At 37.0% G+C, this 26,674-nt stretch overlaps 1 protein-coding gene across 14 annotated transcripts in view; it reads right to left on the reverse strand.

Moving 5' to 3' along the window:
- Positions 1 to 328: 328 nt before the first annotated feature.
- EYA1 (EYA transcriptional coactivator and phosphatase 1) overlaps positions 329 to 26,674 on the reverse strand; it is a 170,983-nt gene continuing 144,637 nt past the window's right edge. For all 14 annotated transcript variants that reach the window (XM_035011325.1, XM_035011330.1, XM_035011324.1 and 11 more), the window contains 6 exons: positions 22,837 to 22,895; positions 22,566 to 22,726; positions 21,472 to 21,586; positions 21,220 to 21,341; positions 16,665 to 16,765; positions 329 to 1,409 (listed from right to left, as the gene is read on the reverse strand). In XM_035011325.1, the coding sequence (XP_034867216.1) occupies positions 1,329 to 1,409; positions 16,665 to 16,765; positions 21,220 to 21,341; positions 21,472 to 21,586; positions 22,566 to 22,726; positions 22,837 to 22,895 (639 nt within the window). In that variant the 3' untranslated portion in view covers positions 329 to 1,328. The remainder of the gene's footprint in view (positions 1,410 to 16,664; positions 16,766 to 21,219; positions 21,342 to 21,471; positions 21,587 to 22,565; positions 22,727 to 22,836; positions 22,896 to 26,674) is intronic.

Raw genomic sequence — 26,674 nt, forward strand, 5'->3', positions numbered from 1 at the left:
TCAAAAAGTTTTGCTGATTTCCAGGTATGTGGTAATGTCCTCCTTTATCTAAGCAAGAAAATGCAGACCCTATGATCTGAGCACACGAAAACTTTGCTAGTCTCCAATTCATGAACCATTTTATTAATAAAATATATCAATCATCTACATTCTTTCTGTGGGAAGAAGCATTTGCATAATCATTTTTTTTTCAAGTAGTTACATATAATACATTAGTGTTGAAAATGAAAAAGTGAGGTTGTAAGAGGACTTTTTTTTTTCCAAATTATTTAAGACACTGCTGTTTTGTTTTACCAAGGTCCTCCTAAGAGCTTTAAAAAACAAAACAAAACAAAACAAAAAACTGATGGGACAAATAATTTGGAAAACAAAATTCTATTAACATCCATGCTTTTGGTCTTGACATTATCTAAAAAACAAAACCAAACCCAACTCCATTATCTACATATTTATACCCAGTACTTCGATAAGGCACCGCACATGACTCTGTGCACACATGGCCTCATACTTCACTATCAAGGCATTGCTACCTTTCAATATCGTTTTCTAAACAATATGTAAAAGAATCATCCATTATTACAAATTTACACCAAAAATTCTCTCTGTACATGATTGTCTCAGTGATGTACATATTACACGTTTAAATTAGACATACTTTAAACTACTTTGCAATGTGCTAAGATTCAAAGTACTTGCTGTGTCGTGAGGCAAAGGCCTTTAATCGCTTATGATGATGCTATTGTCTCTTCAATTAATTGATGTCAAAAAAGTCTGGTTGAGTGAATTGTAGGGTGCTGGAATCATACCTCAATTAAAGCTGTTTTTAAAAAGAAGTCTGTTCATAAATAAGTAGACATGTACAGATTACCCTGGGTATGAGACACCAAAAAAAGTAAACTTTCTTTACAAGAAAATCCCCTCACTGGTATTCGGGAAACACATTTCAGTCTCTGTTGTGCAATCAAGTTTGCTGTACTGGAGAAGCTGTTTATGTCACATTGAAGATGCTAACAATGTAAGCGTCTGCAGGTCCTTTCTTCACAGGTTTGAACCATGTAGTGAATGTGGCAAAGACACATCACACTGTACTAGAACATTCTCAGGGCTTATTTTCACTGGCTTCACAGTACTAGAGTCCACAGCTGTTCTGAAGAGATAGGTGTGGTCCTTCATTTACCGCAAGGGCAGAGGTGAAGACCCACAGCAGCTGTGCGTCCACATGTTGAAATCACTACGGTGGGTACTCCAGCGCTGACACAGGACTCAGGCTTGCTGGATCTGTTCCTGGTCACAGGGCAGTTGTGCGGTTCCAAAGTGCTATGTGGCTGTTACAGGTACTCCAGTTCCAAGGCATGATGGAGGGCCATGAGGTCCGAGTGACTGGAGATCCTCCAGAAGGGCATGGCGTGCTGTCAAAGGGGCAGACACACGGTGAGGACAGACCATGCTCCCAGCACAAAGCCTTAACCCTGCTTTTGAAATTCGCTCAACGCTCATCCCCTTTTCTCAGTATTGTGAGAACTGCCCGTGAAGATCTTAACATCACATCTGTTTAAAACAAAAATTCAAACTTAATCCTCCCCTAAGACTACTGGACTGCATTTTAAAACATAATCTGGAGTCTGTTTTTTTTTAAGAAAGTGATGGATATTTCTGAAGTTGTTCCGTACTGTGACTTGAATACCAATTCCAAACTTTACATAAAACACAATAGCTATGAATGAAACTTTGTAAAAAACGGTTGCCTTTCAAAGTATGGATCCAGTAGATGTATAATGCTAAAAGTTTAAGCAGTTTTCCTTAGGTGGTGGTATTTTACATTTTTCAAAACTTAGTTTTACTCATGGAAGAAGCAGCTTTTTCTCATTTACTTCCATTAGGCATTCTTCACATTGACCTTAAAATGGCTTTACCATATGGGAAAATTTTAAATGATGCTCTAACATTTTTTCTGGTAGTTGTTTTTAAAAAAATCAATCTAAAAATCTAGTTTAAATGATGAGAATCTTTGTAAAACACCTGAATTAGCCAGAGATAAGAAAACCAGGAAAAGAAGAGAGATCACCTCATCCATGAAGGATGAAAACATGATTATAAACTGTTATTGCTCAAGGCTCTATAGTAAGTACTTATGCATCCGCAAAATCTTTTTTCAAGTAAGGGAAAGGTAATCCTCGTTTTTCAGAAGACAACATTCTACTTAGCCCATAGAAAAACAGCTTTTATTGTGAAGAGCTGACTATATTGTGCAATTATAATGCTAAGGAATTACAATCAGACTAACAGGAGAATTTGTCATGGAAGCAAACAGTGGGATGTAAGAGTTTTTGGGGGGGGGGGGCTTATCTGTACCAAAAATTGGAAGCAAGGAACTATTTTGATGTAGATCACAGAACTGTCATATTCTGAGAATGCAAACTATTAAGTTAGTTATTAACAATGCCTTTGTCTCCAGTAATCTGCTAAAAGCATATACCACAGTCCAATATCAAATGTAGACCTTTCTGGACTCCCTATCTTTGTTATCTTTCAATAATAATAGTCCAGCATGGAGTACTAGAAGATCTCTTTTCAAAGTTTTAGGATGATCTACTTGTCAACTTTTGACTAGAAAAACAGACTATACTACTTTGCATTCATTCACTCCTTTTTTGCATCTGCAGAGATGGTGTAGTCTGCGGGTGAGAAGTAGAAATGTAAACAATCACGAGCTTTTACCTGTGTGTTATGAAAGAACTAGGAGGAGCCAGTTCCCTTCGCCTGGGAAGCTGGGGGAAATTCCTGGTAAGAGGAGGTAATAGTTAAACTACGTATGAAAGCATGACCATTCAGAAGAGCACTTGCGGGCTGTGTGTGTTAGGGGGAGGAGAATTCCATTGTTAGGGTACTGGCTGTATATGAGAGAAAGCCACGTGGAGCAGGGCCCGCAGGGAGGTCATCAATAATAATAATAGCTGTAATTTATGGAGTATTTTTTCAGGCACTGTCCTAAGCACTTTATATAGATTCTCAGATTCAAGCCTCTCTATAACCTCAGAGATAGATAGGTATTACCATCATGGTTTCACTGTTGAAAAAACTTGAGTCTTGGAGGAGAAGAGAGGTTTAAATAACATCTGGTAGGGAGTGAACCCTTGAATCACATCAGGTCGGGTCTGAACCTTAAGCCCAGACGCTGTATGCCTCCTAACTGTTCTCAATGGCCTTTTAATCCAGCTCTACAAATTATCAGCACCATACTATAAAGCTTAACACACACACACTCCCTGCCGTGTTGAGTGAGGGACATTGAAAAATTATAGATCAGATCTGAAAAATGTTTGCATTTATAATGTAGAAAGCTTTCCTTCTTTTTATGTTACTAGAATAAAAATCCATGTGTCCTGTAAAATACTTGTATAATGTAGAACTTGTTTTATAGAGAAATGCAAATTTCTAATCCCACTATCCAGATAACATCCATAAGTATTTTTCTATATCTTTTAGATATGCACACTCCTATTTGAAATCATGTATATATAGTATGTACCATTTAGCATCCTGCTCATTTTACTAAATTTCAAGTCCATCCTTTAAGGAAAATCGTTCAAGTATTCAACTATTATACAGCATTCTTGTATATTTAACCATCTACTAACTTCTATTTTAATATTCCTTTATTTCTAATTTGCCAGAGATTTGTTGCCCTTCCCCAAAACTGCTTCTCATGAACAACTGAATAAAGGGAGCTGTAGAATAGTTCTTTTGTTCTGTTATTTCAGGATGTAGCAGAGAATGCTTAAGGCTCTTCAGATAGCTATCCAGAAACTTTCAGGACAACTACCTTCATACGTAAATATAAAAGTACTTGTAAGAAGTGGATGCTTTTTTTCCAAAGTAAGTTCAGCCAAATTCTTGGCATGTCGATTATCTGAAATTAGATGTGTTTCCCATAGACGACAAAACACATTTGAGAGCCATTGGTGCACTCAGCAGTATGTATTGTAGAATGCAATGAATGGCAGAGAAGTTGGAAAGGGAACTGAAAAAAATCCAACTAATTCTTTGGTACATGGTTAAGATAAAAATTAGGGATTTAATTCCATAGTAAACAAAATCATACAATGGTTATGTGTCTTTTCTTTACAGGTGTAGGAGTTGATTCCAGCCCAGAGTACATGTAATATAAACTGTTTTAAACTATTCTCAAAACAAATTATGGAAAGGTGAGGTTATTCACAAAAAGCCCTGGAGTTAATAGCTTCTATCTTCCTGTACAGTATTATTAAGAACCACGTGATCAAGTAGCACCCTGAAACAGATTCACATGATGAAATATGCCTGTGGCATATTAGAGACCCAACTCATTACAATACAGTGATGATGGGGTCATTCATTTGAGCCAAAGTGCATAAGGTTCTACAGTAATAACTGGCAAACCTTAGGTGTATATGAAAGGAAAGAGGTAGTCTCTGGGAACATTCCCACACAAGAACAACAACTCCATCCTCAGCACTAACATGTAACTACCCTCTGTAACATGAAGGGTAATATGATCTCTGTTATAATCAGCTCCATTCTTACAAAAATTATTGGGCTTCTACTTTAAGAGATGTCTGTTTAATATTAAGTGAGTCATTATAAGAAGACTGAATCTAGGGGAGAGGAAACTCATGTTCACAAATAATTAGAACTACTATTTTCCCTAATTCACCACATACTGATGCAAAGATTTTATGAATGTATAAGAGCTTCCCAGCACAATTGCGTGCAAAGAAAACATTTTTTTTTTCCACCTCAGTATTACCTGAAACAATTATTATATGACATCAGAGAGAGATGGTGGCAAAAGAAAAGCAGGTGCCAGGATGAGGAGAACTGGGTTATACTCTCAACTCTGACATTATATGATTTTGAATTATGACAGTTTTTCTGGAGTCCCAGTTTATTTATCTGTAAAATGAAGGTTTTTTTGAAGGTTGCTTGTAGGTTTAATAAAGTCTATGACTTGAATATTGTAGCGACTGCAGATGTATAAAATAATCTGCATGACCCATATATGCCCCCACTGACAACAACCAGCAGGCAAGAAAAAAGAGGCATTATAATTGAAAAGGATGAAAACCTATTTGCAGATGACATGATTTTATATATAGAAAATCCTAAGATGCCACAGAAGTGTTAGCTAACCAACAAATTCAGTGAAGTTACAGGATACAAAATTAACATACAAAAATCAGTAGTCCTTCTCTGCACTAATGCCAAATGACTTGTAAAAAATAGCTACACTAAAAAACAAACAAAAGACATTAATGAAAGAAACTAAATACATACACAAATGGAAAGGTATCCATGTTCATGAATTAGAAGAATACTGCTTAAGTGTCCATGCTACCCAAAACCACCCATAGATTCAGTGCAATCCCTACCAAGATTTCAGTGGCATTTTTTAGAGAAGTAGAAAAAACAAATGTAAAATTTACATGGAACTGCAAATAAATGGCCAAAACAATCCTGATTTCAATCCTGAATTCAAGGTACATTATAAAGCTATGGTAATAAAATCAGTATATTACTGGTCTAAAACAGACACATAGATCAATAAAACATAATCAACCACCCAGAAATAAACCACATATATATGGTCACATAATATTTGACAATGGAGCTAAGAACACTCAGTGGAGAAAAGGCAGCCTCTTCAATAAATGGTCCTGAGAAAATCGGCTACAAACACATAAATGAATGAAACTAGATCCCTATCTTAAATGTAAGACCAGAAATCAGAAAACTCCTAGAAGAAAACATAGGAAAAAAACTCCTTGACATGGGTCTTGGCAATGATTTTTTGGGGGATATGACACCTAAAGCACAAGCAAAAAAACAAATGGACTGCATTGAAAATAAACTTCTGCATAGCAAAAGAAATGATCAACCAAATGGAAAGACAGTCTAAAGAATGGGGAAAGATATTTGTAAACCATATACTGGATAAGGGATTAATATCCAAAATATATAATAAACTCATACAAATCAGTAGCAAAACAACTAATCTAATTAAAAATGGGCAGGGTACCTAAATACCGTTTTTCCAAAGAAGATATACTGACAGCCAAAAGGTACATGAAAACTGGGAATTGCAAGCCAAAACCACAATGAGAACTCACCACACACCTGTGAGAATAGCCATTATCAAAAGGACAAGAGATAACATGCTGGTGAGGCTGTGGAGAAAAGGGAGCCCTTGCGTATTGCTGGTGGGAATGTAAAAAATAGAACTACCCTATGATCCAGCAATTCCACTTCTGGGTATATATCCAAAGGAAACAAAGACATTGTTGAAGAGCTATCTGTACCCTTATGTTCATTACAGCATTATTCATAATAGCCAAGACACAGAGACAACCTGTGTCCACTGATGAATGAATGGATAAAAGACTTGTGGCATCTATAGATAATGGAATATTATTCAACCATAAAAAAGAAAATCTTACCATTTGCAACAAGATGGATAGATCTTACACCAAGTAAAGTAAGTTAGAGAAAGATAAATACTGTATGATTTTATCCTTTCTAGTTATACATAAAATCACTAACATAAAAACTGGGTTCATGGACACTCACATGTAATTTGGATTTTGCTGAAGAATATATTAATAAAATGTTAAAAATCACAAAAGGACATAACCCTTGGCTCAGATATTGTACTTCTAGGAATTTATCCCACAGATATACTTGCCCATGCATCAATCACATAAAGCCCACTCACTACAGAACTGATTGTAATAGTAAATATGGGAAACCACCTAAATGTTCAGCCCCAAGGGACTCACTGAAGTGTAGCACATCCAAATACTAGAATGTCAATGCTGCCATTTAAAAGAATTATAGAACTCCATGTACTGATATGGACTGCCAGGATATATTGTAAAAAAAAAAAAAAGTACAGAAAAAGGTGTATAGTTATCATTTGTATAAAAAAAGAACATAGCTTTGCTTTCATATTATCTCTAGAAAATTTGCATATGGAGGTACAAATACTTCCCAAACTTTAAATAAATATATCTTGGAAGATAGATTATTCTAAAAATTTATTAGACAGCATTGCTCTTTTATTATTTGCATATCTGCTCCTACTCTAGACAGCAGTGAATTAAGAACAAAGATGAAATACATTTCAAGACCTGTCATACATAATGTTCTCATTAAGTACTAAGTGAAATAGCTTTAGAATAATAAAATTCACTGTACTTGGTGATAGTAATCCCCACGTCTCAAAATCTATAAGCAAAAAAATACATTAAAAATATTTTTTTTTACAAAAGCAGCTCTCATTTTTCTCAAGCTTAGAATTGAGCATTAATCAGATTCTCCATTTCATCTTGGATTTCAGCAAATTTTGGAGTTCACATTTAAAATGGACATTTTTTGAGTTTGTCTAGTATAGATGGCAATGCAGGAAGACCCTGAACCCACCTCCTCCATGAACACACCAAATAGGCACTTATTTATTTAGTAATACGGTGTTTCCCTTGTATGTAACTAACTGCTTCTCTCTTGCTGCCTTTAAAATTTTCTCTTTAAACGTTGCCATTTTAATTATGTTTCATGGTGTAGACCTCATTGGGACTCACAAAATAAAAAGATGTAAACTATGACAACATATATAAACTATATATAAACTATAAAACTATAAAACATGGAATTAAAAATGAAGTTCTTTTAGAATGTGTTTGATTTTAACTGACCATCAGTTTAATATAGGCTGCTATATACTTAGGATATTATATATAAACCTCATGGTAACCAAAAACCCAAAATCAATAATAGACACATAAGAAAGAAAGAGAAACAGAGCCAAATGTAGCATTAAAAAATCCATCAATCACAGGGAAAGAGAGCAAAAGAACATATGAACAGAAAAAATTACAAACACAACCAGAAATCAATGAAAAAAATGGCAGTAGGTACATACCTATCAATAATTACTTTAAATGATCTAAATGCTCCAATCAAAAGACACAGGGTGAAGGAATGGATAAAAAACAAGACCCATCTATATGTTGTCTACAAGAGACTCACTTCAGACCTAAGGACACACACAGGCTGAAAGTAAAGGGATGCAAAAGATATTCCATGCAGATGGAAATAAAAAGCTGGGGTAGCAATACTTATATCAGACAAAGAAGGGCATTACATAGTCTTAAAGAGATCAATCCAACAAGCGGATATAATAATTTAAATATCTATGCATCCAACATTGGAGCACCTAAATACATAACACAACTATTAACAGACACAAAGGGGAAAAAAGGACAGTAATACAATAATAGTAGAGGGCTTTAACATCCCCCTTACATGAATGGATAGATCATCCAGACAGAAAATCAACAAGGAAACAGTGGCTCTGAATGACACATTAGACTCAATGGACTTAACGGATATTTACAGAACATTCCATCCAAAAACCATAGAATACATATTCGTTCAAGTGCACTTGATATGTTCTCCAGGATAGATCACAAGCTGGGCCACAAAACAAGTCTCAATAAATTTAAGAAGATCAAAATCATTTCAAAAGTATCATTGCACCACAATGGCATAACACTAAAATCAATTTAAAAAAAAGCTGGAAAAAACACGATGTGGAGGCTAATGGGTCAATAAAGAAATTAAAGAGGAAATAAAAAATACATACAGACAAGTGAAAATAAAAACACAAAGGTCCAAAATCTTTAGGACTCAGTGAAAGCAGTTTCAAGAGGGAAATTTATAGTGATTCAGGCCTATCTCAAGGAACAAGGAAAATCTCAAATAAATAATCCAAACTTACACTTAAAGAAGTACAAAGCCCAGTGTGTAGATGGAAGGAAATAATAAAGGTCAAAGTGGAAATAATAAAATAGACTTAAAAAAAATAGAAAAGATCAATGAAACCAAGAGCTGGATCTTGGAAAAGTTAAACAAAATTGACAAACCTTTAGTCAGACACATCAAGAAAAAAAACGAAGACTCCCATAAATACAATCAGAAATGAAAGAAGAGAATTAACAACCTACACCATAAATACAGTGTATTATTAGAGACTACTATGTAAAGTCATATGCCAACAAATTGGACAATGAAGAAGAAATGGATAAATTCCTAGAAATACATAATCTAAAAATCAGGAAGAAATAGAAAATCTGAACAGACCAATTACTAGTAATGAAATTGAATCAGTAATAAAAAATTTCCAACAAATAAATGTTGGAACCAGATGGACTTATAGGTGAATTCTATTAAACATTTATTGTTCCAATTTTAGTTTGTGCTGCTGAAGTGAGTAATCTATCAAACATTTAAAGAAGAGTTAATATGTATTCTTCTGAAAATATTCTCAGCAATAGAGAAGAAGAAAATCTTCCAAATACTTTCTACAGGACCAGCATTACCCTGATACCAAAACCAGGCAAAGACACTATTTAAAAACAAAACAAAAACAAAACAAAACCAAAAAACTACAGGCCAATATCCCTGATGAACATAAATGTAAAAATCCTCAGTAAAAATTAGCAAATCACATTCAACAATACGTTAAAAGGATCTTTCACCATGATCAAGTATGATTTGTTCCGTGAATGCAAGGATGCTTCAATTTCTGGAAATCAAAGTGATACACCACATTAACAAAATTCAGGATGAAAATTATCTCAATTTGCAATCTCAATAGATGCAGAAAAAGCATTTGACAAAATTCAACATCCATTCATGATAAAAACTAAACAAAGTAGATTCAGAGGAATATACCTCCATATAACAAAGGCCATCTATGATAAACCCACAGCAAACATCACACTATATGGTAAAAGACTGGGAGCTTTTCTTCTAAAATCAGGAGCAAGACAAGATATCCATTTTATCACTCTTATTCAATGTAGAATAATTAGAAAGAAAAGATAAATAAATAGAATAAAATAGAAGTCCTAGCTGCAGCAATGAGGTAAGAAATAAAAACCATCCAAATCGGTAAAGAGAAAGTAAACTGTCACTATTTGCAGATGACATGATACTATACATAGAAAACCTTAAAGATGCATGGAAAAAAGTATTAGAACTCATAATGAAGTAGCAAAAAGAAATTAAAAACTATTGGGACCACACCAAATTAAAAAAACAATTTCATTTATAATTGTACCCAAAAGATAAAATACCTAGGAATAAACTGAATCAAGAAGATGAGTGAATTATACCTGCAAGCTATAAAACACTGATGAAAGAAATTGAAGATGACACAAATGAAAAGATATTCCATGGTCATGGATTCAAAGAATTAATATTGTCAAAATTCCCACACTATCCCAAGGAGTCTACAGATTCAGTGCAATCAATAGTGAAATACCAATAGCATTTTTTCACAGAACTAGAACAAATGGTACTAAATTTTGTATGAAACCACAAAAGACCCTGACTAGCCAAAGCAGTCTTGAGAAAGAACAAAGCTGGAGGTATTGCAATCTTAGATTTCAAGGTATACTATAAAGCTGTAGTTATCAAAATAGTATGGTGCTGGCACAAAAACAAACACATAGATAAATGGAATGAAATAGCCCAGAAATAAACCCATATGTATATGGTCAATTAATCTGCAACAAAGGAGTCAAGAATATACAGTAGGGAAATGGCAGTCTCTTCAATAAACGGTGCTGGGGAAATTGGACCATTACATGTAAAAGAATAAAACTAGACCACTTTCTTATACCATACACAAAAATAAACTCAAAATGGATGAACCACTTGAATGTGAGGCCTGAAACCATCACAGTCCTGGAAGAAAACATAGGTAGTAATCTCTCTGACATCAGCCTTAGCAACATTTTGCTAGATGATGTCTCCTCAGGCAAGGGAAACAAAAGCAAAAACTATTGGGACCACACCAAAATAAAAAGCTTTTTGCATAGTAAAGGGACCCATCGACAAAATGAAAAGGGAACCAACTGAATGGGAGAAGATATTTGCAAATGATATATCTGATAAGGAGTTGATATCCAAAATATATAAAGACCTTATATAAGCCAACACCCGAAAAACAAATTTGTTATTTATTCAGAGGATCTGAATATACATTTTTCCAAAGAAGACCTACAGATGACAATTAGACACATCAAAAGATGCTCAGCACATCACTAATCATCAGGGAAATGCAAATGAGAACCACAATGATCTATTACCTTGTAACAATTAGAATGGCTAGTATCAAAAAGACAAGAAATAAGTGTTGGCAAGAATGTAGAGAAAAAGAAACCCTCATGCACTGTTGGTAGGAATGTAAATTTCTGCAATCACTGTGGAAAACCGTATGGAGGTTCCTCAAAAAAAATTAAAAATACAAAATATATGATCCAGTAATTCCACTACTATTTACCCAAAGAAAACAAAAACACTAATTCAAAAAGATATGATGCATCCTCATGTTTATTGCAGCATTATTTCCAATAGCCAGGATATGGAAGCAACCTCAGTGTCCACTGATAGATGAATGGATTAAGAAGATGTGGTGTATATAGTAAGGAATATTACTCAGCCGCAAACAAAGTGAGATCTTACCGTTCTGGCAACATGGATAGATCTAGAGGGTATTATGCTAAGTGCAGTAAGTCAGAGAAAGACAGATGCCATATGATTTCTCTTACGTGTGGAATCTAAAAAACAAAACCTATAAATGAACAAACAAAAAAGCTGCAACAGCCCCATAAATTCAGAGAATATACTGGTGGTTGCCAGAGGTGACAAGGGTGGGGGTGGGGATGGGCAGAATAGATGAAGCAGAGTGGGAGGTACTGGCTTCCAGTTATGGAATGAGTAAGTCATGGTGATCAAAGGTACAGCAAGGGAATATAATCAATGGTATTTTAGTAGCATTGTACGGTGACAGATGGTAGCTACCCTTGTAAGGAGCACACTATATTGTATAGAGTTGTGGGATAACTGTGTTGTACATCTGAACCTAACGTAATGGGTTCAGCTATACTTAAAAAAAAATGAATGAATGAATGAAATGGACATTTATTGATGGAACCTTTGCCATTATGCAGAATAATGGATACCTGCCATTTTCTCCCTGGTGTTCACAAGCGATTTATTTTAAGTATTTCTCTGAAAAGTAAATAAAGTAAGTTTACTTGAGTTGTGGAGTTCTAAAAGAAGGCCACTTTTACTCTAGAATCAAAAACTGCTGTTGGTATGCGGAAGACTTACATTTTGACTTTTTAAAAATCATACATATGCCTATCATTGTCATACAAAATACGTTGTATTAGGGAAACATGGAATCCCATGATAAAAAAGGAAGCCTGGCAGATCTTGACAACAAAAGATCCAGGTCAGAGGAAGTTATCCATAGGTAGATGGCTCCTCTCACATTCTCTGCAGTCTCTCTAGGAACAAAGAGGTGCTTGCAGAGAGCTCTTTCATGTGATCTTTTTGGAAGAAAGCTGTTCTTTTAAATAAACAAAGGTATTTTCAACTTCTTCTCTTTGATGGGGTGTGTTTTAATGATATAGAATTAGATAAAATTACTGAAAGCCCTGGGACTATATTGGCAAAGAGAACAAAGATGACAGAACAGACTTCGATTGACCATAACGAAACAGGCGACTGGCAGAATACTTACTGGTTTCATTTCTGAGCTTGAAAAAAGTAACTACCTCAAGCAAAAGAACATTATTTAGAGAGATGAAAGACATCTCTACAGGGAAAAAGAAAGAATGTTCTATTAGATTTTTAAAAGGACTTAGGAAACTAGGAGAGACAAGCTAAATGGTTAAAATTGATTTAGAAAAACTGCAAAATGTTTTTTTTTTTTTAAGATTTTATTTATTTATTTGAGACAGAGAGAATGAGAGAGAGAGCACATGAGAGGGGGGAGGGTCAGAGGGAGAAGCAGACTCCCTGCCGAGCAGGGAGCCCGATGCGGGACTCCAGGATCATGACCTGAGCCGAAGGCAGTCGCTTAACCAACTGAGCCACCCAGGCGCCCCTGCAAAATGTTTTGATTTTGCAAAACATTTTAGTGCTCAAACTTGCAGAACTTGACTGGTTCACTATTTTATTTAATAATCTAAAATGCTCACAAGCTATAATATCAGAATCGATGATTTATTTTTAAAATTTTAATCATGAATGTAAATTTAGGAGAAAGAGAACACTTAAGCAGTTCTATCTCCCTCCCAAAAGGAAAGAAGCAAATATTGCACACTTTATTCTAATAATTTAAAAAATAAGCATGAAAATTCTTTTTTAATCAAATCATATTTAGGATATGTAAATCAAGTTTATAATTTAAAGGAACTTTGTGCTCCATCTTACGGATATAATTAGCTTCAAATCCTAGTTTGGCTACTTTCAAGTTATGTGATCGTGGCCAAATTATTCACCTTCCTGAACCTTGGTTTTCTCATATATAAAGTGGGTCGAAGGACTCATTCCTCATAGAATTATGATGAGGATTTAATGAGATAATGGGTAGAAAGTGCCTAAAAGAAAGTGTGGGACACGATAAGGGCTTTATAATTGATAACAATATTTTTTTCTCACCATTATGATTATTAATCCTTTGACAGCATGGATAACCATCTCTTAATTTATTTCTTTAGCTTGAATTTTATATATAGTTTTTAAAATGGGATATTGCTGAATAGTATTCTTTTTCCCCTAAATTAAGCATTTTCCCTAAGTTAAATATTCTCTATTTCTGTGCAGAAGTCCACTTAGAAAAACTCCTCTATTGTGAATTATTAGATCCCTGTTACTTAACTCATGCACAAAATACTGCTATTTAAATACTAGCTAACCTAATAAGGTTAGACAGAATATAAGAAAGGAATGGTCAATTCGTCACTGTGGATGATAGATTGATGACATCTGAATTTTCTGCGAGATTATCAGGAATCTGAACCTTCTCAAAAATCCGTATGTTGTACATACACAATAAACAGTCTTATAACTCCTGGTCACAATTTTGTCAGAGTTCCCACACTGGTAAGTCTCAAGGTGCAAAGAGATTGTTTGTAACACATACTATTGGACCCTTACCACATATACTCATCCCACAACATCAAACCAGAGAGCTGAAGCTAAGAATACTCATTCACAGTCAAAAAAATCCAAACAGGATGTTCTTCATAGGCAGCTGCCTAATTCTTTTTGGCACAGGTGTGTTTATCCCAAATAAAAAGAATAACACATCCAAAGCTAAACAGTGGAAACAGTTTTCACTGTTCTGCAGAGACAGCAAAAGCTCTTAGCCCCAGTACCACTTCCACTTCTAATATCAAACCAAGAACTCCTTTACCTTTTCCATGTTATGTTCACCCATGATGAACATCTAAGAAACCTGCTACTCTGAAAGGTTTAGGAAGCGACTTACCCACACAGAAGCCTTGCTAGGGCCCAAAGGATTCCTTGCATTTTAAGTCATCACTTTTATAAGCATCCTTCTGCCTACCACAAGCTAGAAAGCCACATTTTGGCAACCTTCTGAAGCTAAACTTTTTGGTGACTACTAGAGGGAGGACAACTAGCCACGTGGGCAGATTGGCATCTTTGGCCCTGGGCTGCAGGGGCATGAGATGTGGCTCTTCATTTCTATGCTGCTGAAAATGTGCACGTCTACCCCGCTAGCCACTAGGGGGTCCTGTCTAGGAATGGCATGGAGGATTCCAGAGGCTTTTCCCAGGAAGAAGACTTGAGTCTGGATTCCCATCAAACATCCTCTTTCACTCTCTGGGGTTGAGTTTTGGGTATTGTAATTTAGTCTGGGAAAAATTTCATTTTATGAAAACAGCCCAAAGGGATGACAGATGTACCTAATGATCATGGTGGTTGCCCACTGGTAAAGTTGGAAGGTCAGAACTAGTGGTTATACGGCAAATGCAGCTTTGCATCAGCCTCTACTAGATCTGAAGTGTGTGTGGTTTTCCATCTGCACTGATCCCACTTGGGGAAGCATGTAATCCTGGTACATTGTGTATCAATGGGTATAAGTGAAATAATCTATTATTTATAAAATTAGGGTGTGTTTCTCTGCTTTTATTAGAATTCAGAGGCACTGAAGGTGAATTAAATCATCTTTAGGCTCTCTTAAGAAGGCTGGCCACGTGTCGTGCTGAATGCTGCATCTATGTTCTGGTGACTTTATGGGTCACTTCTGTTACGTACTGGAATACTCCAGAAGAGCTGAATTGCTACATCCTTCGTGGAAATATACAGTGATTTCTAGGAGTCAGTGTGTGGGGAAAGGAAGGGAAAATAATTCTATTGGGTAACCTCATAAAATACTTAATGCTTTGCAATTTAAAAAATATTTAGAGAGTATGACTGCATCAAGATTTAGGGAGCTATAAAAAAAAACAAAACTGAAAACAAAGTCTCAAACAACAAACTAAGCAAAATAAGATCCCTACCTCTTGAGCTCACCTTTTATTGCTGAAACAGGCATATCTACAAATAATAACAATGCTATCATTTGTTGCCCACTTTATATGTACCGGGCTCTGTGTTATGAGTTTTACATCTTAACTAAATCTAATCCTTAAAATATCCCAATGAGCTCGATGCTGTTATTATTGCCATTTATAGATAAGGAACGAGAAAGAGGAGGGATACATAACTTGTTCAAAGTCACAGAACTGGTTAGCAGTGGAGCTGTAATTCAAACCCAGGCTCTCAGCTCAAACATCCAAGCTATTTACAACTTCTCCAATTAAAGTGTGAGTGAGCACTATTATAATTAAGCTCTTACAAATAAGGGAAATAGAAAAGGTGGAACAGGCGCTGGATTTTGAAAAATGAGTAAGACAGTGACAGTAGGGCATTGGGGAAAAGAACATTCCAAGCAGAGGCGACAGCAGGGAGAAAGTGCTGGGCATGGTCGAAGGGACTACAATGCCAAGTGCTGGGGTGAGAAAGATTGTCCAGGTAGGCTGTGTCTAGACTGAAGACCCTGAGTGGTCCCCAAGTGAAGAAAGTGGTCCCCTTCTCCTCCTCTTTTGAAATGCAATGGAATACACTTAATTAGCAAGGTTTTGCTGAGGGAAATGGTAGAATGACACTCGCAGGGATGCAGAAGAAAAAAAAGCTGTATGGTGGGCAACCTGGGAGTCAAGGGACTCATGGCTGGCTCCAACCCTTTCCTCTTTTCCGAGTGTCCCAGGGGAGGTGAGGTGTTGACCTTGGGATACAAATGAGACACTATATGGCAGCAAAGAGTTTGGCAAACCAGCTCCGACCAACTGGTAGAGTCTTTCTGAAGTGATGTTTAGAAGGTTCTTAGGCTGAATTCAGGCTCAGGTAGGTTTTAATCACTTGGCAATCTCTGCCATGGGGCAGAATGGGACATGCTCACATGAGCACAGCAAATGTGTTATCTCTGTTCTGGATGACGGCTACAGCACGAAACCTTCCTTTCTGCTTAAAAGTCTACGTTCTGCAAAGACCAACCATCCACGACCTTTGAGTTTGTGTAGGGCACTCTTCAAAAAGACCATATTTATTTAATTCTACTCTGTCCTTTTTCATTGCTTACAGTTCTGAACACATTTGTAATTTGTTTCAGAGAAATGGAACTTGTTTAAATGATCCAGCTATGAACATTTTGAAGACTAAAAAATTAAATGGCATGAGATGCACCATCAAGGAACACTGACCTTTTTTGCTCCTTGCTCTTCTTCCACGCCATCTCCTATAACGACATACACCACTTTTCTTCCAAACCTTTGAATTATCCTCTCAAAACAGCTTTCCTTTCCTAATACATAAAAGTAAATTATAAAAAGTGTGAAGTTTGAGTAACTCAGTGCTACAGTGCTTGAACATTTTATACAAAATACTTCCTTTATGCTTCTGATTCAACTCTATCCTACTTGTACAAACTGAAGGAGAGTGCTTTTCGATGCCATTTGGGTAGAATCTGAAACAGCACAGTAAATTACAAATTGTAAATTATCCATGTGGTGACTTGTCCCTTGGAAATTGTCAATTTTATTTATTTTTTAAAAGATTATTTATTTATTTATGTGAGGGAGCGAGCGAGCGAGCGCGCACGCGCAGGGCGGGGGGGGGGGCAGGGGAAGAAGCAGACTCCCTGCTGAGCAGGAAGCCTGATTTGGGGCTCCATCCCAGGACCCTGGGATCATGACCTGAGCTGAAAGCAGATGCTTAACTGACTGAGCCACCGGGAAGTTGTCAATTTTAGTATTCTTTTCCCAAGGGCTCATTTATTAAAAAGTAGGATCTAGTCAGTCATAGTAGAGCATTTGGGAAAAAATAGTTCTGCAGCAGTCCTTTTTTTCCTAGCAGCTGAGACTTAGTGAAGACATCTGATTCTGGCAACATATTTGAACTTGATTTAAAAAATGTTTCACAATATACCAAACTTCGAAAATAATATCTGATCCCAAGTCTATTGAGAAGGATAAAAAAAAAAACTGACAGGTTTTGTTATAGCAGGAGAAATCAAACAGTGGAATCTGTTTATTGCTTTGTTTTCCAGTTAGGATTCTATTTGAATGAAAGACCCCCCGCCAAACCTAATGTGTTTACTTGAAATGTTCTGGTAAAGCTGTTTCTGAAATAAATGTCAGGTAATTTGGGGCACTACAGAGAGATCACGCCTGCCATACCCAGGCATCTAATGTCCAATAAAGCACTTTCCTAGAGGAAAAGCGGGATAAAGGTAACAGAATACCTTTATCTATCTATTATCTTTCCCATGTCAAGAGTTGGTTTGGGCTCTCAGGAGGCACATCCCTGCAGTTAATGCAGCCATTGTTGCTCCTTTAGAGAAGAAACTGCTGTTCCAAGTCCCCCACTGCCAAGAGGGTCATTTTAATGGACAATGGGGCAGTTTATAGTTTTCAAATGTAAATGGCTGAGCGGCCCGCATCTCTTTCAAATAAGGATCAGATATACTCACGAACAAATTGCTTGTTTGCTTAAACAAATGTCTGCTTTATATTTGTATTTTGCACTAAAATCTCTGGTTTGCATATGACAGAAAAAAATCGGGCCAGCCTTATTCAAAGGATGTAATTTCAATGCTTCTTTAGTTGCCCACTAAACTGTGAAATATTAAATCACTTTAAGAAACAAATACAAAGTGTAGTTTTCACTGCAAAAATATACAATCAAAAACTTAGATGTCATGAAACTTTTCCTCCTTAGAGGGAAATGTTTATGTGTTTTTGCCAAGTTTCCCTTTCATGGGAAAAGGAAGGTAAACTCAATGTTATTTACAGGTGAGGCTGTGGTAGACAAAAAAATTTCTCGCCTGTATACTATCTCCTAAGGCTTCACTGTGAAGTCTGGGTCACATACATAGATGTCTTCCATAATAAAGACTGAGAAACTGAAGCTGACTTTTAGAAGTTAATTAGAGGACCTACATGGAATTTTCATTTTGATGAATCCATTTTATCTGGAAGAACATCACAGCCCCGCTAAACGAGATACTAATCATCTCCTTCAATGACTGCCACTTGCCTATAAGGAAAATTCCTGGATTTTCTGCATTGACCCCCAAATTATATCTCATTTGATTGCAAAACTAGCAAAACTAGAGGAGTTTCAATAGCTACTTCTTTTTATTTTTTTAGAGAGAGAGAATACATGCATGAGAGGAGGGAGGGGCCAAGGGAGAAGGAGAGAGAATCTTAAGCAGGCTCATGCCCAGCCCAGAGCCCAATATGGGGCTTGATTCCAGAACCCTGAGATCATGACCTGAGACAAAATTGACTCGGACACTTAACCAACTGAGCCACCTAGGCTCCCCATTTACTTTTCTTATTAAAAATACCATAGAAAAGTGGTTCTACCTCTGGTTTTGAGATAATTCCTACCACTTTTTTAAATCATTTTTAATTCTGTTTTGATAAAAATTAAAGTTCAGTATCACAAACAAAATGCCCATTAAAAATACCTAATATATACTTGTTATAATTTTCTATTATCCTAATATTTTCAAATTATTTAAACTATTCAGGATTAAAGTTCAATGCGCATGACATGTAATAAATACACTACTTGTTCTTTCCTTCTGGGGAGTTAAGCACTATCCTTTCCATTCTATAAACTTCTTTGGAAATTGTTCTTTCATGTGCTGATAAATGTTTACCATGGACTCCTGTTTACAAAACACAGCATGATTCCTCTTTATTGTTATGGATAGCATAAATATCTGACTTAATATAAACAGTTATTTTTATGGATATGATAACATAAAAAAATCTGGTTATATTGGGCTACCAGGAATTCTATTTGGTACATTCCCTTTTTTAAAAAAAGATTTTATTTATTTATTTGAGAGAGAGAGAGAATGAGAAAGAGGAGGCTCCAGATGGGGGAGGGTCAGAGGGAGAAGCAGACTCCCTGCTCAGTGGGACTCCATCCCAGGACTCTGGGATCAGGACCTGAGCCAAAGGCAGATGCTTAACCGACTGAGCCAGCCAGGTGCCCCATTCCTTTCTCTTTCTAAGTATTTTCTAGCATTCTGTTCTTGGTGCTTCTCAGGAGGCAGCAGTTATTCTCCAACTCCAGCTATTTCCAACTTGACAGGACTATGTGAATATTTCACACTCAACATTAATAAAATCAAACTCTTATTTTTCCCATCACATCTGATTTTCCCCATCAGTTAATAGTGTCATTACTGACCCAGGTGTTTAAAAAGAACCTCTGTGTCAGCCTTCTTCAGAATAAACAACTGTTTACTCATCCATTTTATTGAAGTAACATTTATTGAGCACCTGGTATGTGCTGGGCACCATGGCTACAATGATGAGCAACACAGACAGACTCAGTGGCTATTACAGTCTGATAGGGAAGTCAGACTATGAACAAATAATTATAAAAGTAATTCTTTAGCAATAATTTAGTAAATGCTTTTAAAGAAAAGTATTGGAAGTATACAAGTATAGTTGGATGGAGAATTAGATTCCATTTTTGCCCTTTTTTCTTTAGATAGAGTTGAGCAGCCAGAAACAACCTTCTTCCCGTCTACTAGGATCCTCATCCCCCTTCCCCAGGACTCACTGAAATAACATCTCATTAGGGTGATAAACAAGGCCACATATGTCTAGACCTAAGTCTACCTTTCCAGCTTCAGCTTCCCATGACCCAGGACCACTTACAAGTCTCTCAGCAGGGAGCACGTTTTAAGGTCTCTGTTTTTTGCTCTCACTAGCCCATCTGCCTACGAAACTCTTCTGTATCCTTCTATACCCAGCTCAAATGACATTTCTTCCTTTTAGTATTCACAGACACTTGCTCTCTGCCTCCTCCTGGGTGGGAGTGAATGTTTTCTCATTCAAGTGCACATTCAGGCACTTAGTGGTAGAGAACTCCCTATGGTATGGAAAGGAGTCTGGACACTGGAATCAGAGCTAGTTTGACCCTTACCTTTACTGGTTATTAACTTGGACAATTAAGTCTCTGAGATTTAGTGTCCTCATTTGTAAAATGGAAAGGTTGTGAAGACTGATTTTAATATGTAAAATGCTTAGTACAGTTCTGCACATCTACTAAATATGTGATAAAAATGCTCATCTACATACGTCTTTGTCATATTACAGTTATTTAGATGTCTGCTTCCCCCACTAGATGGTGAATTCTGTAAGAACAGGAGTCATGTCTTTTTTTAATCTCACTTTTAGTCTGTCTTGGTTTATATTCTAACCAAATTTCACATTAGTCATCTTTCTCCAACTGTGATTCCTTCTTTCAAGAACTTAATTTGTTGGGGTATCCCCATAACAAAAATGGGAACTTAACTGTTTATACACGCTGAATTGAAATAAAGCAAAAAAAAAAAAGTTCCAGTGATAATTTAAAGAAAGCTATTAGAATTGTTTCATTTATACTTCGTATATCTCTATACTACTATTTGTTTTAGTTTATTAGATATTTTTGTTGATGTTATCTAAAAGGCAAGTAAGATAATAATCCAGAATTGATGCTCAACTGACAATGGCTAAAATGCATAGTTCTTAATGTTAGCCAGTAAAGTAACATTTTTTGAATTAAGCTGCATGGCTTATGATTTATGTTTCTCTTGATGTCTAAAGGCAATGCTGACAATAAAATTAAATTCTTCTTCTAGGTTTCTGACACCTGGCATTATGAAAAAAGTCTCATTTACTTTTACTCATTCACTTCTACCAGCCTGAAGGGAAAAAGTTGAGTATAAAACAAGCAACAGCAGCTCACCTATTTTTGTTGCACTGTAAATATTTTCTATTGGAAATACAATCCCTAATCCATATAGCAGGACTTTCGCCAACGCTGGGATAAGCTGAGTAGTTGTGACTAAAATATTCACACAATTCGTCCTATGAGAACCGAAAAGAAAAAAAAAAAAAAGAAAGAAGGCTGTTGAAAAATGAATCTCCAGAGTGAACAAACACGAGCCAAGGCTGTTTTCCAGCAAAAGCACCATGGAGTGACTCGGGGACAGCCTACCGGGAGTGAATGAGCGTGAGCGCTTTCAGAGCCAGTGTCAACCAGGAGTCCGTCAGGGCTTCAATCTCAGCCCTCAGTTGCAGCCAGGCTTCCCTCTTGGCTGGACCAAGCAGGCCTGTGGATTTAAAAGCACAGGAATTCCTTCCTTACCGATGTGTCTAGTCAACTTTATAAATAATAAACATTTAATACCACTCCTAATATCACCCTCAAGCTTTATAGTATATCAGGTAATTTTTCACAGATTAGCATTCATTTGACACATATTTATTTAGTATTGTAGGAAACATGCAAAATCCAATGACTTTGCATTCCTAGCATCCCTTCCCCTGGTTCTGGAAGTCATCTCTTCTTTTTGAGGAGTCGGCTCACACCATTCCTCTACTCGTGGAGTTTGGACAGAGCCAACGCTACCCTCTGGCTCCCAGGGAAGGTGTAGGACCGCAGTGTGGCCAGTGCAAGTCAGTCTTGGAACTTTTGCTGAATCTATTGGGGAAGGCATTTTTCTACTCGATTGAGGTGCTAAACTCACAGAATATAAACTTGGATCTGTCAGTGGTCACCTATGCCACCTTATGGGAGGGACTGATCCAGAATGACTCCTACCCAAAGGAAAGCCTAGGCAAGAGATTCTGGATGTCATCTTTTGAGCATGTGGACTTAGCCATGCTGGAAACCAACACACCCCTAAACTTTTCATTATTAAGTCAACATATTCCCTTGTAAGCTAAAGCCATTTTGCAACACAGATGAATGAGCTTTACAGTCCATCTCAAGTGATTTGGCCAAAGGTAGTTAATGCCACATCTCCTTGGAAGGACAAATGAGTATCAGAAAAGTCAAGAAACTGACTCCAGGTCCCACACACTATGAAGGAATGGAGCGAGGACTAGATAAGACTAGCCAGGGTGCCTGGCTCAAGTCTAATATTCTGTCACTAAATCACAGCAGAATAATCACGGGTCAGATGAAACCGCTCTTAAAAAAAGCTATGATATCCAAAAAAAAAGTGTGATGCGTAAGTGTGTGGTCCTTGGAGAATTTTAGCTAGACTATCTTAATAATCCGGTAAGATCCCGGTGGTGGTTACTTGCCTCCAACGTTATTTTTGTAGGTATTGTAGATCTCTTTTACTCGTCTGTAGCGGAAAGCCAATTTTCTCATCCAGTCTACACCACCCCGCACACCGGTTGCCAAACATAAATTAGCACTGGTGGCTGCAGCAGGAAAGCCATCTGTTCCGAAGTTATATGTGCTATTTAGATGCAAGAAAAGCCCACCGTTAACCAAACAAAGTTCATCTCCACTGGCTGAGCCGTTAAACTATAAAATGGAGAAAATTACTTCACATTTCAACGTGCTCACCTTAGGTCTTGCCCATTATCATCTGAAGACACATCATCTATATGAACTTGGTCACATTCCTAAAAGGCAATTAAAATGGTACAGGTTCATTTTCAAGGAGCATCTTCATTTTTTTTTTTTGAAAAATCACACGCAACTGTTTAAAAAATCCCCGAACTTTAACTGGACTGTTTTTCAACAATGTCAATCAGTAGGTGTCAGTCTTGTTAAGTTGATATTTTTGCCTACTTCAGGTCTTCTTTTAACATAAAAAATGAGCAATGTCCTTAAGGACTACTGTTATTCAGCTTCAGAAAACACATTTTTGTGTTTAGAAAGGAAAGTGATTGAAAACAATTAGCATATGTGTTCCATAAACCTCAGGTACCTGAAGACATCATGCTGCTCAAAGCTGATTCAGTCAATGCCCAAGCATAACTGAAACCAGACATTTCGGTAAATGTAACATGCTAGAAAAATTAAACCTGATGCTAACTGCCAATGAAATTATGACCTCTGATTGCTTTTGAGCCACACACCAACAGAGCCTGAGGCCAGTGTGCTGAGGAACCCAGATGAAAAAATCTGTTACTGGTTTGCCATTGATTTGAGAGATGGGATTTTAGTCTTTGCGTGTGTGTGTGTGTGTAGGAGGAAGAAAGCATGGGAGACTTCAAAACCCAAATAAAAACAATAAAACCATGTGGTGTTTTTTACTTTTTTTTTTTTAACTGTTTCACTATTATATATTCCTTTTAAGTGTTGGATTTATGGATTATAGAATAATGTTATGTGAACAGAGCTGATTTTTAAATCCCAAACCACATGTAAACTGTTTCGAATAGGAAGCTGTGATTTTGGACTACAGCTCTACTGGACTGGTTTGATGATTATGCACCTGTTTGCATATGAACACCCCGACTTCTCACCACTATATTCCCAGTCCCTAGCATAGCTGTGTGCGGAGCAGACACTCAGTATACATTTGTTGAAGAAATGACGGCATACTAATTTAGAGACACACAACAAGGTCTCCCACCCAGAGACAAGGCACCCACACTTTGGCGTGCTTCAGTATTTCAGTCATGGTTCTTTGGAGTCAGGCTCCGAATACCCCATACTTATTTTATCATACTTATTTTCATTAAAAGTTCTAGTTTAAAAATATTATTAAAAGATTTCCAGGTACGTGGCCTGTATTTTGAAAGGTTCTTTTGGCTAAGGCGCTGGTTATATTTCCTGTATAATTTTGTAAACTCTAGCCTATCCATCTAGTGCTCAACATACAATTTGTAACAAAAATGACAGTCCTAAAGTACCACAGTAACACAAGGTGTATTTTTATGTTGTGTGTTCCTTCTGAACAAATGTTTTTCTCTCCATGGATTTGTGAGGAAGGGAGCAGGAGATAGAAGGGGAAAGAAACTCAAACCAGCTGTTGCTTAACAGAATTAAAATCGTGACCCCCCAACCTCTTCTCTAAAGCATCTACTTTCCAGGCAACCGCCTCCCAGCAAGCAGCAAGTTCCAAGGAGGAAAAGACTTTGACCTTGTAACCCTCCCCTGCTCTCCTGAGGTCCATAACCTCAGATAAGAAAGAGGAAAAGCGAGTCTAGGAGGCCGCACATGTGGACCGTGAATTTAACATTTTTAAAAAGAGGTCATTCCTGGAAAACATGTTTGGGGACTTCTTGGAGTTATTAATTTAATCATATTTCAGAAGATGAATGATAGTTGTGTTTTTTCAACGAGGTACTTATTCTGGGTTTAAAGAGTGCCTAAATCATGAGTGTAGACATTTCTGCCCCTTATCTAGCCAGAAATACATTTTTTATGTTGTTGGTAAACAACTCTTTTAGGGTGCATGGTGAGTGTACAAAACAGACGAGGAAACCAAGACAAACCAAAAAAGTGTACTCCCCCCAAACAAAAACAGAAAAACTCAAAAAGCCAGAGTGCCACAATGGAAGATTCTTCTCTTTGGGGAGAAACAGGAGGTGGAAGGTGAGGAAGTCCAAGAGGAAAAGCTCCGTTAAAAAGGGTTTAATTCAAGGAATCACACCAAAGCTGACTTACAAGTTACTTAGTTAACTCCAGGGGTGGGGAGAATTCCTTGGAAAGGCAGGGTGTTGAGAGGCTTTTCTTAAACGAATGCAGTTGTAAATCTCCGTGACTAACAGAAGCCAGTTATCCTCCAGGGACTGTTAATGACTCCATTGTTGCTATTGTCCTCTCACATCCTGTATTTGTTTTCTCCCGCCAGCTTTATCCCAGTCTTTTTGTTCCCAGGGCTGAGGCCCTCATTTGAAGGACTGTTCAGGATCTTGGTTACCTCTAATTGAGCGTCAACGGCTTTGAGCTTTTACCTGCAGACACCAAACTCACTTCTCAGAGATCTGATCAACTCGGGTGTGGCGGCAACAAGGAAATCTTCATTCTTTATCAGGAGAATTGCTTCGTGGAATGATTTTCATGAAAATAGATGCAAACATCAGGAGCATTTTTTAAAGGGCCTAATTGGTTACCCCAGGAATAAAAAGAAACCATGACAATGTCCATGTAAAATATGTTTTCAGAACTGTCCATGTCCCTTAACGATAGAAAAATACTATGCTGCACAAATCTGATAAGATACATACTGAAGATTTAGCAACCAAGTCTTGGTAGGAGCTTCTACATCTGGGTAGAAATGTCTCGGGAAAGAGGTTTTTATTTTGATGAAAAACTGTTTTACTACCTTGATGTTTACCTATTAAAATTTTTAATTCCTCAAAATGGAGAATATTAAAATACAGAAGTATCTCGATACATGTGGAATATGTAAATCTTTCTAAGTGCATCTACTCTCAAATTAGAAAATGCATTTCCCTGCGTCCTGACATCTGAAATTCTCTCTTCTCCACTGAGATGAGACTGTCCTTCCCCCGCACTTTTCTTTGGAAGCTATCTAGTTTTTTGCTTGTCTTCTTAAGGGCCTAATTTTAGGTTTTCATGTTTGCTTTCTGGACTTTGTTGTTTTTTAGTTTCTAAATGTGTTTTAAACTCAGAAAATTAGATAATTGAAGGAGGGGAGCAGGAGTTCTGGACCCACTGAAACAACATGACAAAATTAAAAGCCCACTGGAAGAATCTATAGACACAGAAAACAAGAATGGAAGATACCCATATTTCTAGGCACCAAGACATATTCCTAAAAACCCTACTTTGCTGCTTAATACAGAGTACAGAACATATAGAATGCCATGGGAAAAGGAAGTTTTTATTCTAAAAAGACAATGTGCTGAAAATGTATTTTTGAAATAAATCGCCAAAAAGTCCACAATAGGGTTTTAAGGCACTGAAGTCATTACTGAGGCCAAGTCTTTGCCTAGCATTCCCATGTCTCAGGCCCACTACTGCCAGGTCAGTCAGTTTAGCAGGTTTTATGCATTAATCTGTCCTGTTGAGGCTGGAGATGCCCCAGGTAGCCCTATTGTGTTTGGGGATCTGGCTGGGGGCCTCATTTGGGGAGGAGGTAGTACTTCTCAGGACTCCTGGTAGATTCCACACTCAACACCCATCTGAACGGGCTAACGGGTGCCTTAGCTTAGAAAGGTGGTCATTTATTCATTCATGTCTCCTATTATTTATTAAGGGGCTACTATGTTCCAGATGCTAAGGATGCAACATTTAACAGACAAAAATCCTTACCATCTTGGAACTAACACATTCGAGTGGGGGAAACTCCCAAACAAGAAAATATGCAAAATGTATAATATGTTAGGTGCTGATAACTGCTAAGGAGAAAAAATACAGCAGGCAAGGGAATGATGTAATGCTGTGTGGGGTCTGGGGAATGGCTCTGCAGACCAAGGAAAGG

This window comes from Mirounga leonina, unplaced genomic scaffold, assembly GCF_011800145.1.
Source record: "Mirounga leonina isolate KUSES-001 unplaced genomic scaffold, KU_Mleo_1.0 Mir_165, whole genome shotgun sequence".
Classification (NCBI taxonomy): Eukaryota; Metazoa; Chordata; class Mammalia; order Carnivora; family Phocidae; genus Mirounga; species Mirounga leonina.